The sequence below is a fragment of the Lepisma saccharinum genome, chromosome 28 (genome assembly GCF_977018435.1).
Source record: "Lepisma saccharinum chromosome 28, izLepSacc3.1, whole genome shotgun sequence".
Classification (NCBI taxonomy): domain Eukaryota; kingdom Metazoa; phylum Arthropoda; class Insecta; order Zygentoma; family Lepismatidae; genus Lepisma; species Lepisma saccharinum.
Window position 1 is genome coordinate 2,504,660 of NC_139256.1, and position 20,668 is coordinate 2,525,327.

The 20,668-nt window shown below is 39.8% G+C and overlaps 1 protein-coding gene across 6 annotated transcripts in view; it reads left to right on the plus strand.

Annotated features, from left to right (window-relative positions):
* Positions 1 to 20,668, plus strand: part of DAAM (disheveled-associated activator of morphogenesis-like protein) — a 460,107-nt gene that overhangs the window by 252,921 nt on the left and 186,518 nt on the right. For all 6 annotated transcript variants that reach the window (XM_083114203.1, XM_083114204.1, XM_083114205.1 and 3 more), the window contains 2 exons: positions 6,770 to 6,955; positions 9,536 to 9,664. In XM_083114203.1, coding sequence (XP_082970329.1) covers positions 6,911 to 6,955; positions 9,536 to 9,664 — 174 coding nt within the window. In that variant the 5' untranslated portion in view covers positions 6,770 to 6,910. The remainder of the gene's footprint in view (positions 1 to 6,769; positions 6,956 to 9,535; positions 9,665 to 20,668) is intronic.

Here is a 20,668-nt window from a genome sequence, read left to right on the forward strand (position 1 = left end):
TTCCCCTATGTATAAACTATCACATTACTTGCACTGATCCTCCTATATAATCCCTTCCTCTTCTCTGTTTCCATATTTTCATGAAAGTAAATATGTATTTACGTATTTAACACATTTTTACTACATATAAATCCGTTCCCTGGATATCACTTACTGTTCATTCTGTACTGACGGTTATAACTTCTGAACTTCCCTCGCACAAAATAAATGTCAGCTTAACAATGGTTGGCTTAACAATCGTTCCTCCTGACATCGATTGTGTAATGTGTTTAACAGTAACAAAAATACTGTATCACCCACAAATAATAATATTGTTCCTTCTCATGACATGGTGTTATCTGGTACATCACGTGAGAAAGAGTGCAGTGCGTGAAATGTTCTCAACAATAGTTAAATCCAACACAGTGTGTTCGCGCGTGCGTTTGTTGCATAACAGCGTTGTCTGGCCTCGATTTTCAATTGTCAACATTTCTTTATAATAATGAACTTATGAGCAATACTGTTATTTCGCTCACGGCATTTCAAAATTTTGTACAGAACGTGTTATCTTAATTAAGGATCTGGCCACACTTATCATCACGACTTTACAGCCTGCAGTCCTATTCCCACGTCTGTTGTCGTATTTGTCAATGCGGCTAGAACACTGTTTAGACGTCATACATTATAACATTTGTTCTTTGTGAAACTCGTATTAGCTAACTTGGTATTCGAACACTTCATTTCGAATCCTACTTTTTACGCTTCGCAACTTTATCATTGCGTAATGAACATGGACGTCCGCAGGATTTGTTCCAGGGAGGGCCAAGGAAGGTATTTTTTCCAGGGCACATTTTCCCCAATAATAGTATTGTTCCCTAAAAACATTGCTAAAATTTAAATTTATGGTGTTCATGCTATAATTAACACATATTATTGTGGCTAAAATGAAATTATATGTGTGAAATACATAATTTTTTGTTGACTTTCATTTTCCAGGGGGGCCACGCCCCCCTTGCCCCCCTTCCGGAAGTCCATGGTAATGAAGTAAACATATTCAAACTTAATAAAATGATGTTAATCATTGAAGATATCATTATATACACGCTTTGAAACAAGTGGCGGCGATAAGGGTGGCAGTTGCCCCCAACTTTTCGCCACTTTTTCCCCCGCACTATGCTAAATCTTAAGTACAAAGGGAAATGTACTGTCTTTGACACCTTGCCCCCCCCCCCCCCCCCGATTTTGGGACCCAATCGCCACCACTGGTTGAAACAATTAAAATTCGGACATAACAAGCAATATTTACCAAGCACGCGTCCTGGCGAGTTAACTATGGCAAGAGAACAACTTTGCAACAGAACAATTATGTCAATCAAAGTTTCATCAAAAGATGGCGGGATGTGTGAATGCAATTGGCCATCACTTTGAACAACTCTTATAACACAGTTTAGTACTCGTTATGCAATATAAATATAAGTGTCTGCATGCTAAAGATATGAGCGTAAATAAGCGAGACGTTAGGGGACGCCATGTCACGCGCTATCTCGGCCCAGAACCAAAACGAACACACTGTATATTTCTGCTTGAAAGATGACAACCATCACCTTTGTTTCTTATTTGGCTCATGTACGGATTTTATCACATCATCACTCATCCTCATCTTTGCAACTATATAGCCTAAAGTTGCAGAGAAGCGAGTAAAATAAACCAATTAAATCGAACCCTGAAGCCCTGGCGCCATACCGCACTGTGCTAACCACTCCGCCACGTAAGTCGGCTACAAAGAGCTTTTTCTTGGCGATGAGTTCACGTGAGTCATCGACTCGAAGCGCCATGAACCAGGGCCAGTTCTTTCCGAGATTGAAAGCGCAGTCAGCAGGCTGTGAAGGCAATGAAAACTCAACAAAAGGCGAAGAAAGAAGTGAGTATGGAGATTGGCAGAGTTCTTGGAACGCCTAGTAACTGTGAAGGTCGCCCGTCCACATTCGGACACCTCAACCAACAATCAGCGCGAGTTGCTTTGAAGACAAGTACCTGAATGCCTAATGCAAAAGAAATCCTCGCTTGGGCAAAGAACCAGAAACTTCACGGCCACGAAAACCCGACGTGATTGAATGCATGTACATGCATAGCAAGTCCTTCAGTAGCTAGTAATTCCCTTGGGTCCTTCAGTAGCTAGTAATTCCCTTGGATATTTCATTTGCAGTACGAGATAGGAGCAACTATACATTTTTCAACCAAGGAAGTACTCCCTGCCCCACAATTTTGAGAACGAGGAGGAATATTACCTAACAGGGTGGTGGTGTGGGGGGGGGTGGCTCTGGCGCACCCCAATAGCCTACGTGGGTAATTTTTCAATGTCAGTAGTACAGCAAGGACGCGCACAGTAAGGAAAAGAGAAACAAACATACAGGAGAAAGAACGAGAAGAGCAAGAGGGGAAATGGAGGAACAGAAGAAGCACAAAATATGGATAAAGAGAGAGATATCGTGTGTTTGTGTGTGTGTGTGTGTGTGAGAGAGAGAGAGAGAGAGAGAGAGAGAGAGAGAGAGAGAGAGAGAGAGAGAGAGAGAGAGACTAACTATAAGCGGAAGCAATACTGTTGTTTCGCTCACGGCCTGCCAGGTAGAGAGAAATGCGGAAGAAAAAGATAGAGAAACAGGAACAGAGTATAAAATATAGAGGAAAAGGAACCGAATAAAACGAGAAACAGGAAAAAATGAAACGGAGAGAGGGCAAGAAACGATAAAAATCAGGAAAGGAGAGAGTAAGAGGAAGATAAGATAGAGGTGATAAGAGGACACAGTAGAATTAAGCTTGACGCCCAGTGAGACGCGGAGATATGCGGCAATAGACACGTCTCAGTGTGCGATAATCTGTAAGATAACCTGCCGCGCGTTTCCCTGTAGTGGGCGTTGCACCATTTGATTTCAATAGAAGCAGACAACAGAAGTTCTGTTGCCGCGTCTCAGTGGGCGTCAAGCTTTAGCATCCATGACCACAGGCGCATTGCCCTATGATAAATATTGCGTCTTCCCATTAACCCATCCCAACAGGATTGATCAAAATCCCTGTCTTATATCGACCCGTTTCACCTGCCACCTGTCATTTGGACGTGAGAGAGGCCTCTGGTGTGGCGGCTAGGGAACAAAATCGCAAGCGAAGCAATATTTACCGCATCTCGCACACGCCTCCTGCGGTTCCCGCGAGAAGCGTTGCCCGTGACCTTGCGTGGAATGGAAGAAGCTCCAAGGCCGCTGCCGTGCTTTACGGCCGCTGACCCACACAACACCTGCTAGGCCGGGAGTGTTGCCCCTTCGTCCTGTGGCCATCCATTCGGTCCACACAGTGGCCAAGGTGCTTTTTGTGTAAGGCCCGCTGTAGACGGAAGCACTTCCTTTACCATTTTTTCTATGTAAATGCTTCCAAAAATCTTATAGGAGATAGTACTTTATAACTTTATACATTTCAGCAGAGGCGTCTCTTGAACGCATGCAGTGCATGCTACGCATGCGTCAGTTGTGGGAAACAGGACAACTTGCTCTGCGACAACATTAATGAGCATTTCTACATTCTAATTTCTTCATATAGGAGAAGTATTTATTTTACACGAGAACGCTCAACTAAGATTATATTTCATTTCTTGGATCTGAAGTTACGCATGCGTCAATTGTGGGAAAATAATTATATTACATTTCTTGGATCTGAAGTGAAAGTAATAAGTTTAGTTGAGCGCTCTCGTGTAAAATAAATACTTCTCCTATATGAAGAAATTAGAATGTAGAAATGCTCATTAATGTCGTCGCAGAGCAAGCTGTCCTTTTCCCCATTATTGACGCATGCGTTCAGGAGACGCCTCTGTATTTCAGTAAGGTTTTGCGATTACAATGTATAATATATACAGCGCGAAAGGCACGTCGAGTTATACCATATATGGTGAGTACAATTCAAACAACTAAAATATCCTTCCATACGTGTACTGTATACGTTATGAAGTATGTATGAAGCAGCGCCATTGCTTTCTACCTAAAATATTTTTATATGAATTGCTAGTCCTCTCGGTTGAATAGTTATCGTCTTATAAATTATGAAGTGATACGTTGTTTACATCTCGCTTGGTCGCCATTACATCTGCACTCGTGACTTAGCGCTCGCCTCTGATTGGTTATGTTACGAAAAGTGCTACGGCTTCTGATTTGTTATGTTAAGAAAAGTGCTATGGAAATAGGACGGATTCTACCCTTGAGAAATGCCTTGAAATATGCTATGCCATCTGAAATGCCAGAAAATTTCACATAACACGGTAGCATAAATTGTTAAGGAAAATACTTTCGTCTAAAGCGGGGCTAAGATTAGTATTGGAGCATTTTTTCGCTTGTAATGCCTTGGACATTACTTTGTAGTTGTTTGTTATTTATTTGAAATATTGAGTTTGTCCGTTTCTTTAATTTGGTAAACATTTAAGATGTGACAGGCAACTAGTATTAAATGGACAAATAGACTAACCTAAATATGTCAACCTGGCTACATGTAAGAAACTACCAACTTCCCTACCAACCCCTGGTAAAGTGAGTATTAATGAGTATTAATTGTCCAAATTAATTTTTCTCTTACATCCTGTGCGTTTTTAAGCGATGGATTTTTATGTATGCTGGTGCAGAAGTTGTCAACAGCTTGTTTTGAGTTTTCTTTTAATTCTTGAAGCTCTTGGATCAAATGAAGTGCACGAACATGGTGATGGACAATTTGCACGGTAATACTCATGGATCCCACTGTACACATGACCTGCCTTGTTCATACATTGTTCAATTCCATAAACTGTCCTCTTCCATTTGTATATTTCGAATTTTTGTGCCGGTCCTGCATTCTCGCGAAAAAAAAACAGTTGTCATGACTTATGCCTCACTCTTGTAAATAACATTTGAGTACACCATAAACATATTTTTGAAAACTGAATCATTAAAATTACATAAATTATATTAGCTATATAGTGGCTGTTGATACTTTAAAAACTGTCATTGCCAATTTTTACCGTACTTGGATGGAAAAGACCGTCATTTCTCGAGTCAACTTTTTATATGGTAGGATATATGGTCACGATTCATAAACTTTAGGTATAGAAATGAATTTCTTAGGTGCTAACAACAGTGAAGAAGAAACTTTGATTGTTAATGTCCTTCGCCTGTTGCGTAAGGCGTGACTTTCTCTCCCTGACATTAGCCAAGGGGATTATTGACTAACGTTTTGCCCCTTCCTGGACTTCGCCATTTGCTCAACGTGGTTTTTCTTCTTCCTTGACACCTGAATATCAAGGACACGAAGCAACGATGGGGAACTGGGGATTTTCCGAAGGTCTGCAGACGATAATGTCGAGAGAACACGTTGGAAATAATTCAGTAAAGATTTGACAAACAATGTGACAGGTACCCATGTCATTCGTCGCCGGGACCGCTTCCAACGTTAGAGTTCCCGGATTTGAACCGGCCGGGGATCGAACCCGGGACCTTTAGCATGGTAGTCAGACGCGTTACCGACTGAGCCACCGCGGCCACTACAACAAGATACGTGAAAATAATGAATAACAATGAAAGTAATAATACAAAATTGCAAAAGTAACAAATATTATTATTATTATTATTATTATATTTCAAGACCTATTGGGTGTGACTATAGGTTTTGTGTGCGCGCGCGCGCGCAATATGCAGTGGAGGCACATAGTGGTTTGGATCCACTTTAATCTGCAGATCCAGTCCCGATTAGCCTATCTGTGTATAAAATGGACTTGTAACAAAAACTGAAAATGTGTGTGTGTGTGTGTAAACATAATATTTCGTGGACGCCTTAATTGTCTCTTTGTAAATTTGAATTTTTATTACTTCATACAAGCAATATAAGTAATTACAAATTTTCTGTAATTTAAATGTAAGTAATAATTTTCGCGATAATATTCCTGATTTAACAGCGTATTCAATTTGTTTTTGAACTTTGTCGTGCACTTTCCTTCTTGTGTATCATTTTATATATAGTTGTTCAATTTGTTTTTGAACTTTGTCGTGCATTTTCCCTCTTGATTCATTGATTGATTGATTGATTTAGTTTATTTTACTTCGCGTTTTGTGCCTCTTGGCTAATTTGCGAAGATGGGGATGAGTGATGAAATGATGAAATTGATGAATGGACATTCACAAACAACCAAGCCCGACCGGAATTCGAACCCGGGACCCTTGGCGTCGCAGCGCGATGTGCTAACCACTCGGCCACAAGGTCGGCCGCATTTTCCCTCTTGTGAATCATTTTATAGATAGTTGTTCAATTTGTTTTTGAACTTTGTCGTGCATTTTCCTTCTTGTGTATCATTTTATAGATAGTTGTTCAATTTGTTTTTGAACTTTGTCGTGCATTTTCCCTCTTGTGTATCATTTTATAGATAGTTGTTCAATTTGTTTTTGAACTTTGTCGTGCACTTTCCTTCTTGTGTATCATTTTATCGATAGTTGTTCAATTTGTTTTTGAACTTTGTCGTGCATTTTCCCTCTTGTGTATCATTTTATAGATAGTTGTTCAATTTGTTTTTGAACTTTGTCGTGCACTTTCCTTCTTGTGTATCATTTTATAGATAGTTGTTCAATTTGTTTTTGAACTTTGTCGTGCATTTTCCTTCTTGTGTATCATTGTATAGATAGTTGAATATTTCGATGCCATCCTTTTTTTAGTGGGAATCATAATTTTATATATAAATTTGTTTGTGAATATTTGAATGAAATTAATGGCTTGTTTTTTCTTCTTGCAGGCGTTCCCGGCGTGCCCGGTGCGCATAAACCTGGAGTCTCTCCCCCGAATCAACCTGGCCAGCCTCCCCCGACCGAGTCTCGGCGCCCTCTCTAACCGACTGACCGCCACCCTCCCCTCCATACGCTGCCCCTCCCTCAACATGGCACCCGCCAGGGGCAGGAAGGGGTGGTGCGGGTGCCTTCAGGTAAGGATATTTACTTATATTTTGGCTAGTTTCGTGTATTATAGTAACACCTCGAACCTTTATTTTATGAAGCACAAATCACACTGTGCAGTCTGACAAATTAGATTTTGTTGTTGAAATAATAACAATCAAGTTCGAAATTTAGTTTCACGGTGTCATTTGCCAATTGGCCGACAGTCCAAACGCCAGAGTCTCGTAAGTCTGCAAAATGCTGCTACTATCAAAAAACACAAATTTCAATGTACCATGGGTCTATCCAAATGGTCCAGTACTGGTTGCTTGACCATTTTAAAGACATTTCATGTTTTTTTTTTTGTTGTAACTCTTATGCAAGGGTAGTTCAAACCAGGCATTATTTCTTTTTTACATGACTTTGTTTATAAATGGCGGCCATCTTTATTTCACGACTTCTGGCAATACCTTGCCCACCTTTAATGGTTAGTAATGGGCTTACTGAGCCACTTGCATGATGCATCTAATGAATACAATACTTCTAATTACATGCTGGTTTATTAAAACGTCAATATTTATTTGTAGATACTAACGTAAATTTGGCTGTTTTTGACCAACTTTCCCTGATTGTAACTTTGTTACAGGTACCCCTCACTGGGTACTCTTAATGCTGTAAATATAAAATTTCTCACTAGTTTATGTGACAAGCTGTAATAAGTAGTCAGTCTTGGAAGTGTGCAACTCTAGACTTCTGTAACTTATTCTCACCCTTGTGCTCTAATATGGCTTATATCATGTGTTGTAACAATGACACTTCGAATTTACACGTTCAAACAGTTTTCATTCATGAGTGTTAGTTCTAGATCTGGCTACATTGTAGACATAGTGTACAAAATCGCCATAAGTGAAATCAGACACCAATGCATAGCTTGATCCGCCTGCTGCCCTTAAACATTCTTAATCCGCCACTGGTCCTTAGATATGAGCCTGGCTGTTCGCAAACCCGAGTTCCTGAGTGTAGAAATTGTAGTAATTACATTGGAAGCAAAAAACAATAGTTTTCCTTCCTGGATCTCCTTCCTCCATGAAAGTCCCTTCTTTCCATAGACGTAATTATCCCAAAGAGCAGGCACGTACTGGACTCGTGCTCTCGGCGCAAATCATTAATGCCTTTCCATTGTCTCGTAATGCGAAATCTATCCGTCATTAGTTCGCAACGGCGATTGTTTCTTCGCCGTGAACGCCAAGGTATCAATTTCAGACTGCATTATCCTTCGCCGATCACGGCGAGTTCCTTAGCGTTCAAGATCAACAGGAAGAAATTGTTCCCTCGCGTCGACATTCAGCGCCAGGCGTTCATCTAACTATCGTGATTATTCTATGGGCGCGCTGCAAGGTGGAGAGAGTTGAGAATACGAGGAAAGATTGCCACGAACGAAAAGTGATACGAGCCTTTCAGTTTGGTTACGTTTCGTTGCACACACGTTCCGGAAATTTCTCCTGCGTTTGCAGGAAAGGTAAAGGAAGTGTGCATGGATACTTAAACATGTTTAAGTATCCATGGTTACATGATGAAAAAGATCAGTTAAAATTTGTCATTTCTTATGGCATTTTGTCAATGGAACTTTCTCTGTACTTGTTCAGTTTCGTTAGACAATTGCAGAATCTCTTCCCCAATCTATTGCCTCCAGAACGCAACCTGGTCGGGCGTGGGCTTGTTCAGGTGCGTAAATGTGTGCATTAGGGAAGGGGCTAGGCACTTTTCCTCCCACCCCCCTCTAGCATCTACAAAGTTTTGTTTCAAATGGATAAAAGGGAACTTGCTATCAGAAAGTTCGGTATTTTTTTCTTTATGGTATTCTGAACGGAGATAACCCTCTGAAGTGTAAGAATAGAATACCACACGAGGCAAATTTATTTTATCTCGAGAAACGAGAGGGCCTCCGAATAGCGTAGTAGTAATTCTGCAACTTGTAATGAAGAGGTTCCGAATTCGATCCCGTTGAAGGCACGGTGTTTGAGCATAAAGAGGGGTTTTGATTCGAAAAATGAGCAAACGAAGCAGGGACTTCTGTAGGAAAATTCATTTTCAAAGTAAGTTTTACTGTTCCACCAGTAGGTATAATATTAGCATTGGAATGTTTTGAATATACTAATATTTTATCTAATTTACAATTTTATTATTACGTAGACCTTGTGTGTGTGTGTGGGGGGGGTAGGCTAAAAGTAAAGCTACCCCCTACAAACTGCAACATGATGAATAAATATCGGGGGAATTGAGGCAGAGTCCCTCACCTTGACAATCTCGGCACGCACATTTTGGAAGCGCGCGCCGGCCAATTTTAGGCGAATCCCAAAATGTCTGTGACGTGTTGGAGACAATTTAGAACAATTTGGGAATTTCTTGAAACGTCTGTGTAGGATGCCTCACAACTGTGACGATGGGATTCGATTTACTGACTTCACGTCGCCCAATAACAAGAGGAGTGACAGTCTTTGGTTCTCTGATTTCCCCCAGAAATGTTTTCCTGTACGCTCTTATGAGGATTTATAACATAACGATCACAGTAGTATTATGAAAGCTCTTTGCCTTCGCATGTGTGACAATTTTTTTTCTCTATCTCTCAGAATGACGAACCGCCGGAGATCACCTATTGCGTGGTGGACCAGACAGGAACTCTCTCCCTGCAGGCCCTCACCCCGACGCAGCCAATGCCAGACGAGGAGGAACTCAATGCCAAGTTTGCGGAGCTTGTGGTGAGTACTCCACGCTTGTGATGCTTCTCATTTCATTCTTTGTGCTATATCTAATGCAATTCAGGATTTCTTTGAGTAATCGGTAACATGGAAAGTGTTAACATTTTCTAACGATAACAACTTGGGGCCTATAAGTGTTACAATTGAAGGGCTTCGGGGGTAATGCTTCAATTTTCGCGTGTAATTGCCATGTCATGCAATTTCCATTGGACTATTGAACGCTTCTAGTGTAGCTTCTAATAACATATATATGCTTAATAAACTCAATAAATACCAAAATGTCAGCTACCATGTTTTACCCCTGAACCCTTAAATTAACACACGCTGACTCCAGTAAAGCATTAAAATGCATAATCTGCTGATAATGCGCATTTGGCGCGTCAAAATACGCACATCAAATGCACCAGAGGGTACTTCAATCACCTGTTATTCAGTGGGTTGCACTGAAACTGTATCAATTGAACAGACCAGGCCCTATTTTTTAAAAGAAACAAAATTACACATTTAACTGTGGTGATGCATCAACCTTGATTTGAAGCTTTTGGAATTCTGTGTTATGTAAATAAAACAGTATTCAAAGATCTTTCACCCTATGCAGTTTGTTTTATTGTAGGCTTTCTGTTTTGCAATTTTTATTACAAGCAAAAAAAAAAAAAACACGGAAAACTACCACTTATTATACACCTGTACTCGCTTGTCATTCCCATACTATAAAAAATAGACTAGACTTATTTCAGATGAAATATATAGGAGTCATTCCATGCCAAATCAACACAGATATGTGCAATTTCCAACCTGACGATCTCAGATTCTCATGAAATTTGGGGAGTTGAAACTATGAATGGAACTTAGTAACTATGAAATTTTTTAGTTTCATGCGTCTTGTAATTGTTAAATTATTCAGGGTCAAAGTTAGCATAAAGTGCCCTTTTTGAGCCCGATTTGATATATCACATCACCCCCTTTCCTTTGAAATTTTTGCGTTGAATTCAATATGGCGGTCAACAATATGCCGGACCTGCGCTTAACACACACGGCTACGGAATCTCCCTGTGCCTAACCTATTTCTTTCATGATCAATTATACCCAGGATAACTCCTTCACATTTTGTAGGGGGTGTTAAGGGACATTTGACTCGTCATAGTTCATATAATGGGGCTTTTATCAGTCACATAGTTACACATATTATTTTGTATCTTCTGACCCCATTGCAGTCCCAGAATGATTTTTTGATATGCTTTAGAGTATGGAATGAGGGACCAAATATATTTTTTCATGATTTTTGGTTATGACGTGTTTTGAGATATTCAAGGTCAAAAGTCAAGGTCACGTGACAAAATCATACTTTTATCGAAAGGTAGGCGTGTTATATATTACTGGAAAGCTTGTTCAGTTCCCTGTACAATAAGCTTTATTTGAGCTTCCTAGGCGAAATAGGGGCGGAGTTACAGCAGATTTAGTATAGCTAAGCTGGCTCAAAAAGAGGAATTTATGCTAACTTTGACCTTGAATAATTTAACAATTACAAGACGCACGAAACTAAAAATTTTCATAGTTAGTAAGTTCCATTCATAGTTTCAACTCCATAAATTTCATGAAAATCGGAGATGGTCAGGTTGTGGGCTGTGCTGATTTCATATGGAATGACTCATAGGCTAAATCGACAGTCTTTATCCATTAGTTGATAGTAAAGTCGACACGAGCCGAATGTTGACTATAAAGTCGCACAGTAATATTAAAGCTGTTTCAGCCCAACGTGACACCATACTTGGTTTTAAAGTATATTTAAAGTGTACCCTTCTTTAGCGGGTTTCATTAGAGTAGTTGATTAGTCCACCGCAGAAAAGCACAGGTTCGTCGTAGATTCGATTTCCCATCATCGTGAAAGAAAATTTCTTGAACGGAAGGCTAGCAAAAAGCATGCTCACTCGAAATACACCCGGTAGAAACACCAGGGAAAGGATAAAGCTCAATTAACGTTGCATGGTGATATAAAGTTACATCTTAGCCAATCCTGAAATTCCATAAATTTAACTTTGCCATTATTTACGTTTTATGGCAACACTGTTAATCCCTGAATGAGGTTATTATTTGAAGAATCTGTATTTGTGTCTGTGTATTCACGCACTGTGTTATACAGGGTGTTCCAAAATGAATATCGGGGTTTTAATTAAGTGTATATTCTATTACATATACAATACAGAAATGAAACATACCTTAAAAGGAAGGGTAACTCAAACAGTTTTTTGTCACAAGTTACAAGTGTTCAATGTGGGATCCCCTTGTGACACGGCACACATCTAGACTGTAGGCAATTTCTTCCCACACTGAAGCTAGCATGTCTGGTGAAACAGACTCCACAGCTGCATCAATCTTGCGTCGCAATTCAGGGATGTCGGCAGGTAGCGGTGGCACGTATACACTATCCTTTACATACCCTCACAAAAAGAAATCGCAGGGGGTGAGGTCGGGATATCTTGGGGGCCATTGCAGAAGAGCACGGTCACAGTATATTCAGGCTTTAGGACCTGTAACAGATGTAGACGGTACGGCCTCATGTGCAGTCTCCTTCGTAACACCCTCCAAACAATCGTGGACGGCATTGACAGTTCTCGACTCGCCCGCCTTACAGATTTCCTGGGACTCCGACCGAAACTTGCTCTGACCTGTTCCACTTGCTCATCTGGTAGACGTGGTCTTCCGGAGCTCTTTCCTTTGCACAGGGTTGCAAATTGGTTGTTATCCGATGGGGGATCACATCCATATTCCCGCCGAAAAGCACGTTGCACTCCAATGGCTGAGTTACACCTTGCGAATTCCAAGACACAGAAGGCTTTACGCTGAGGAGTCAGCTCCATCTTTACTACTAGCGCCATGCTCCGGCGGAGTTACGAAACATCACCTGCGAAGTAGAAACAAAAACTGTTTGAGTTACCTTTCCTTTTAAGGTATGTTTCATTTCTGTTATGTAATAGAAGATACACTTCATTGAAACCCCGATATTCATTTTGGAACACCCTGTATAATGACTTTCGTGCTATATGAGATTATAAACAAAAAGACAATTAAATAAACCATCCGAGATTCAAAGAGACACTAAGTTGGGTTGGTTAGCGTTGGTTTTACACTAGATAGTCCTTATTATAATAATAGGCTAAATAAGACGATGAATGTCGATTACAGAACAAGTTCCTCTGAACAGAATAAAGCACCATCAAAATCTTCGAGTTTCAATTCCATAACCAATACTGCTCAAGCACTAGTTTACTATCCTACTAATAAGTTTGATTTGAGTTTAAAATTTGGGGTGCGTCAGCACTTAGGCTATTTTGCACCCGTCACATTATACGGGGTCCAGCCCCTTACCGTTACAAATAACAACTCTAACGTTGCGTAACTAAAATCGTAAAATATTCTGACTTGCGTTAAAAGCTGAGGCTGTAAAGCACTCGTCACACATAAGAACAAAAAACAGGACAACACGCACAATTATACTTGCCGTAGGACCAGTCGCCAGAGCATCGTTTGTCTGCAAAATGCAGTCCAGGGTGTACTACGTGGATGGTCACCCCTCCTATACTATGCACTTATGTTTTCTTTTCGTGAAAGTTAGGTAATAGGGATTTAAATTTCAATATGCCCTGTTTGGCACGATTAGAAGAAAGGATTGAATAGAAGTGTATGGTTACAGTTTAGTTGTAGAATAATTAAATGTATTTCTTGATTAACTTGGTAAATCTAGAAATCTTTAATTGTATTATGTTCTGTGTTTATTAGTTCTGTGAAGATATTGATTTAAACTAGAATTACATACCCTATTATTAACATTCTAAACTAGGCTTCATAGACATAGGTTATAGACTTGAATCTCATGGAATTTGGTGTTGCTTTATTCTGCTCGGAGCAACTTTTTCCGTAATCGATCGATTGATTTGCTTTGCGTTAATTGACTTGGCTTTTTGTGCCACTTTTGGCAAATTTGCGAAGATGGGGATGAGTGATGATACGGTATCATGAAATTGATGAATGGACACTCGCAAACATCCATGCCCAGGCCAGGATTCGAACCCGGGACCCCTGGCGTCGTAGCGCGATGTGCTGACAATTCCGCCACATCTTATTTAGTCTATTATTACAATACACACTTTGAATATCGCCATCAAGAAGACTTAGGTGGCAAGAACGGGAGAGGAAGTAAAAATGTTCAGGATTCTTTTTTGGGAAGCCTGATGGAAAGAGACTTGTATGAAGGCCAAGACGAAGATGGAGGGATAACGTTGAGATGCATCTAAAGGAAATCGGTAAGGATGGAAAAGATTGTATTGATCTTGCACAGGATAGGGACAGATGGAAGGCTTGTGTTGCTGCAGCAATAAACCTTCGGGTTTAAGAAGGCTAGAGAGTTTGTTAATTAGTAGTATATCGCCATGGTAGTAATGTTTCGATAAATGTGTTATTTTTTCCTTGTAAAAATTGTTTGAGTTAGCAACAAGCGGCCCGAGTTCTGGCTACAAACCTCAAATACGAATCCACCTGCTTTCACCATGAAGACGAGCTAAAAACCTTTCTTTCCATTTACATTGTGAGTAATAACAATTAAAAAATCATCACGCGAATCTGCAATTGACACGGCGTAGACCCTGGAATGTTGTTTCGTGAAAAGCATTAACAATGCGTAAGTTCAGTGAGTATGGTTAGGTAACTTGCAGAAACACGCAATTTCCAAGAAAACAATGATGGGAAAATCATTACGTGTGCTCATAATCTATCGTGTAGATTTTTTGTGAGAAGATAGTATTTATACTATGCGTGTTAATTTCATTGTGAATGCAATGTCACGAAATGTTGACGAAACAGGATGTGTATAGAGTGGTGGTAATAATAGTGAATATAAACTATTAATTTGACTTGAAAGTATATATTTCATGCATATTGATTGTCACCCCTCTTTTGTTAAACTAGCTTTATAGGACCAAACATTAAACTGTGTAAGTTCAGTATGATAAGGACCAAACATGCTTGTTGTAAATTGTAATTGAACAACTACTGTACTACAAAATGGGAGGGTTACACTAGACTATAGCCTAGGGTCCGCACAAAAACGAGAAGCTGAAGAGGCATAAGTGACAAACACCATCGACCATTAATATTCCTGAATATTCTGATAATTGCAAAATGAAACAACATGTAAAGTCCTTTACTTGCTTATTTCATGAAAGAAGGGAGAAGTTTCTAGTGTTTAAATAGCTTCTTACATCAAACATTTAATAGTGATTTTTCCAAATCTTGAAATTGCTCTGAGAAATTTTTGTGAGTATTTTACCATCAAATGCCAGTGGATAGCTGTCGTTCCGTGTTCTAAAAAGAATAGCAGAATTTATTAGAATTAGAATTAGAAATACTTTATTCATGGGCGAAGTTCAGCCTGTGGTTGCTCTACCACTTAACCCGCAAAATCTAGTACAATAAAACAAACAAAATACAATTACTACTGTAACATAAGAATTACATTACATTTTCACTTCTGTTAGGTATCTATATTTTAAAGTATACAAGAGTTAGCAATATATAACGTGGAAATGAAGTACCATAATAACAAAACTGTTAATACAAATAATAATGTTAATAATATTGTAGGCAGGATCCAAAACAAACGATAGCCTAGGTGCCCAAATTTTATAATCCCCCTCCTGCATTCATACATTTGCGTATCAGTTCTTCCAAAATTGCTTCAATTTCCCTCCTGATACCTTTTCAATTCTTCTAATGTACGGTTTCAGGTTTGAAAGCTTGGTAGCTCGCCACGCAGACGTCATGAACATATCTGTTTCTTGTGCAAAGCGGCGGAGGGATTTTTGATCGTACTTGGTTTCTCCTCATTAAGCACACGCCGTTATACCCTTTGCTTCTTATCAAGAACAGACCCTGATTACCTAAATTTGTTCACAAGTATCCGAACACTCACTGCCTCTGTGTGAAACAGGAACATCTGAGAATTCTGCTGCAAAACGTATTTCAATTTCCCGACAAGAATTTGCAATGACGTAAGAGTCGTGCATAAAAATGCGGTGTTTCAAATTGTACGGATAGCGTGGCATTATTAGACTGCAGAAAAGCACCAGTAATACGTAAACTAAAACAAAACAATCTAAAACACTTGGTAACACCTTAACACTTCACAAACACGTGCAAACTGGACACCAGCTATCTGGATAATGAGACACTGACGCGTCCAGTGGCAAGTCAGCGTAGATACAGCTGTGGGTCAAATGCCGGCAGATGCGATCTTACTTCCCGCCGAGCTAGCCGTCGTTCCGCGGGCAACTCGAACGAAAAAGGCAATATAGTTTATTTGCGGAAAATTCCGATTGATTTTGAGAGATCATTGGGAGAACGTGCAGCCGTATGTCCAGATATTTGGACGACCTGCTTTGCAAGAACGAACCAATTAAAATGTTGCGAGCTAATCAGAAACGCCCCACTCACCCCAATAAAGGTATTGTTGAAACAAATACCGATCGATCTTAGTTATACACATTCGTATAATCAAATAACAAGAGTGTATCTTTCTACAAAGTAGCCCTTTCAAGAAGACAGATTACTTCCTTCATGCAGTATTTGTAAATCCATTGTCGCAGTTTAGGCAGAATCACGATTTCCTCGTCAACCCAGTTGAGTTCTTCCCTCAGGCCATTGTTGAAGCATTCTTCAGATCTCAAGGATCCGTATTGTTGAGCTCATGTTTTCAGAGGAGCGGTAGGTTGTAAAATATCCTCCAGCGCTTCTTAAAAATGCTGAAAGTTTTCCCCCACCAGCTGTGATCTACGTAGTAAGCTGGTATTGACATTTCTTCGATTTGGTTGTTCAGTTAAGAATCCTCAAGTTGACACCGTGGCTGATGTGTTTTGATGGGGGGATTGGGTGTGTCTGTGTGTTGTTATATTGTTATGCACAAAATTTAATGTGAATTAAAATATGTACTGTTCCTATGGTTACCCGATTAAGTCTTGTTTTCACGACAACAAAAACACTACTACTAAGGCAGTCTATATTTCAGTGGTGAAGAAGTTTCAGTATATACATATACGTATATATATATATATATATATATATATATATATATATTCCTGTTTGAACTTTATTTCATTTTATTTTGGTTTAAAGTCTGAAGAAAACCTGATAGAGGGTTGAAACGTCACGGTTTATTATTATTTTTTTACTGAAATATAGATTGCCTTGGTTAGCATATGTAATGTTTTCTATATGTTAATATAAATATATTTTTGTTAATGAACTCAAAATGCTGGTGGCCAGTGAGAGAGTTAATGTTACAATTAGTGGCACAATGGAATAAAAAATAAAACTCTACCGGTTATGTAACTTGCTTCAATAAGCGTCGTCCGACTGTTTTCATTACTTGAAAAAAAATCATAAATATCATGGAGAAATATCGATGTTTTATTACGCTTTTGTATGGTTTTTCAAAATCACAATATTTCACATTCCTTTCCTTTTTAGATCGTCTGCCAACAGCAGTCTATTACAATTATTGAAACGTTCCGGCAAGTCATTAATTAGTAGCAAAAATTGAAAACACCCTTCAAGTATCCCAGATCATACTAAAAATACAATGGATGTTGTGGCCTGTATGCGAAATATTTCGTTTCGGATTCGTTGAGTACGACGTCATGAGTTTTCTTAAGGAGAAGGAACAAATGAAAGCTCCTAGTTTAGTTTTTAGTATAATTTACTGTGTCAAAAGCTTTAAAAATCTATGTATTTACTTGCCCCTGTTATCTAGCACTGTATTTACGTATATAGTACGTATGTAGTGAAGAGTTTTTCTCCAAGATATGTTTCTATTGAGCTGTTGGGCAGAAAACTATGTTGGAATTCAGATGTAGTTTTCTTGACGTGGCTACAAATATGGCAATATATATATTGTTAAAATATTTGTGCAGGAGCAAAAAGAAGACCTATAAGACGATGATTTTGTATATTTCTATTCTCTGGAGATTTTGGCACTGGGCAGAACAGCTGTTGGGAAAATGCCTAGAAGATACAATCGTGTTGTAGAGTCACGGACACTTCTGGGTTGTAACATTGCCATTCAATTTCAATGAAATCTTTCCAACCCAGATGTGTCCGTGACTGTACGAAGGACAGGACAAAAAAAACACCCTACATTTTCAAGGAATGTTTTATTTTCAAAAGAGGATCCTTTCAAAGCATAACCATTGAAAATATAGGGTGGGATTTCGTCTGTTCCTTGTCCTTGCCTCACATCTTGTCAGTTGCAGTGGGTCACCCCAAAGGAAAGTCGCTAATGTACCAATTCCTCTCTCAGCATTACAATGCGTATGATAAACTTCGTGATCTCATTAAAGAGAGCCGCTACTTTCTACCAGATATCATCTCGCCTGATTTTCGTTGACCGCCAAGTCGATAATTCACCCAGAAGCAAGCTCACGAAGCGGTTTGTGGAAAGGAGATGAAACAGGACGGTCGTTTTCTCTCTATTACAAGCGCGGTCATTTGGGGGGGGGGGGGGGAGGGTGTTACTTTAAGCAAACGCCGTCCTTGAATAGGGGCAGTGACTTTGCATATAATGGCAGCGAATGAGCATTATCTTTTTGTACTTTTTTTGGGGGGGCTTTATTTACCCACAAAATTGATGTAATTTTCTCATGAAATTCGTTGGGTTTTTTTTTAGATTTCGCGGTGGCATTGTTCTTTTCTCCGTATATTTAATTGGAAAGAAATTCGGGCTAGCATTTACCTGCACATTTTGTACTTTTCCCATCTCTGTATGTTCCATTTCTTTTCCTCAATTTCAATATTGTTTATTCGCATTTCAGTTTCCTTTCTTTCCTCTTTTTGTCTTCGCCTTTTCTCTTTCTTCAGTTTTCCATTCTGCGTTTATAATACTTATTATTTTATTTGAGTTTATTTTTAAGTCCATGTTATGCACAGAAAGGCTAATCGTGAATGAAGGTACAGTTTAAAGTGGGATCCGAATCACCACGTATCGAAACTGGGACCCCACGCAGTGACGTTACCACATGCATGGGCATCCGGAAGGGGGCAAGGGGGGCCGTGGCCGCCCCCTGGAAGATGAAAGTGAACCAAAAATTATGCATTTCACACATTAATTTCATTGTAGCCACAATAATATGTGTTAATTATTGCATGCACATCATAAATTCAAATTTAACCAATGTTTTTTAGGAAACAATACTATTTTGGGGGAAAATGTGCCTTGTTTGCCCCCCTGGAAAAAAATACCTTCCTTGCCCCTCTCTGGAAAAAATCCTGCGGACGTCCATGATGATAGTCTGCATCCTGCCTTCCATGCAGTACGCCGTGCAAACTGCATTTTTTTTTTTTAAAAAAAAGGCTAACGAAGCTCTGGAACCTGGACCCCTAGCCAGCATAAATCTCTTGGGTTTTGTTGTCCTTAACTTTTGACATAGATTTGAGGACTTGATTCAGCAGCAGAGGTGGGAATGTTACTGGTGGAAAATAACACAAGGTACTTAACTTTTTAAAAGTTATTTTATCCAGTATTCATTTGTTATGGAAATTAGACACCCAAGAAGTTGCAGCTGAATCATATTTACCAGTGGCGCAGGAACGTTTTTCATTTTGGGGGGTACAAAATTCAGCCTCCAATATATATATATATATACAGGGTGTTGCAAAATACCTGTTACAACGCTTGGGAGGTGATTCGACAAGTAAAAACAAGGAAAAAATGCCATGTGAAAAAATGTCGAAATCGGCACCGTTTTCGAGTGACAGGCGTGCGAAAATCGCCTCACACCATGTTTATGGCACAATAACTCAAGAAGGAAGAAAGATATCAATGTCGGAATAAAATAATACAAACAAAATCGTACCTGGCGAATACAATGGTGCATCAATTGAGGCCCAGTGTAAATTGCGCAAGGGGACTCTCAAAGAAAGTGGGGAATCCCCTGATGGAAAATACAAGAAATTTACTACTATCTTCTACATAATGTTGAGATATGAATGTAGGCAGTAAAAAATGACGACGTATGTCCACATGTCCCACTACTGCTGGGACACCGTCCCACACCCGGAAATAGGAAAATAACTGCAAATCTCCTGTTGTACACGGTTCACATTGCGGTACGAAGAAGAAAAGAAACCAATTTGTCGCATGTCTCACTACTGCTGGGACACCATCCCAAATGGAAAAAAATACGGGAAAATCATAAAAAAACGTTTTCAATCCCTTAATGTTGACACATTACTTTGCAGTACGAAAAACAAAAGTTAAACAATGGCCACATGTCGTCAGGCTGTGCATATACTACAAGAGAGCTCCCCAAAGAAAGTGGGTAATCCTCGAAGGAATGAAGACGGAGAATGGCGAGAAAACGCACACAATGGCATGTAACATTTCCAGGCACAGCACATCTGGAAGGGATTCCACTGAGAAGCGCACAACCTCTGCACATGCAGATCGACGGTATGAAGTACAGCGATATCCAGCATCTTCACTCGCACCTTTCACTAAAGGACACTATGCGGTGCTGATAGGGGCTCACAAACACCGGTATACTTAGAGACGTTGTTGAAAATGTCCGCCATTGACTCCAAGACAAAGATGGCATCGGCGAAGCACTGATTGTCTTGTACGCGCAAATACCTCTGGCAATGTGCCAGCAGCGGCACTAACACGAGCAACGAGATTCTCAGCACTTTCCACAGGGGTTTCATACACGAGCCTTTTCATTTCTCCCCACACAAAGAAATCCAGTGGTGTGAAGTCGGGGGAACGAGGTGGCCACGGTAAAGGTCCAACCCTGCAAATCCAACGATCGCCGAAAATATCGTTGAGTAAGGCCCTGGCTCCCCGGTCGAAATGTGCGGGGGCGCCGTCGTGTTGAAACCCGATACGTTGTCTACCTGCCAGTGGCACGTTTTCCAAAAGTTCAGGTAATACGTCATGTAGAAACACCCGATAATTCCCACCAC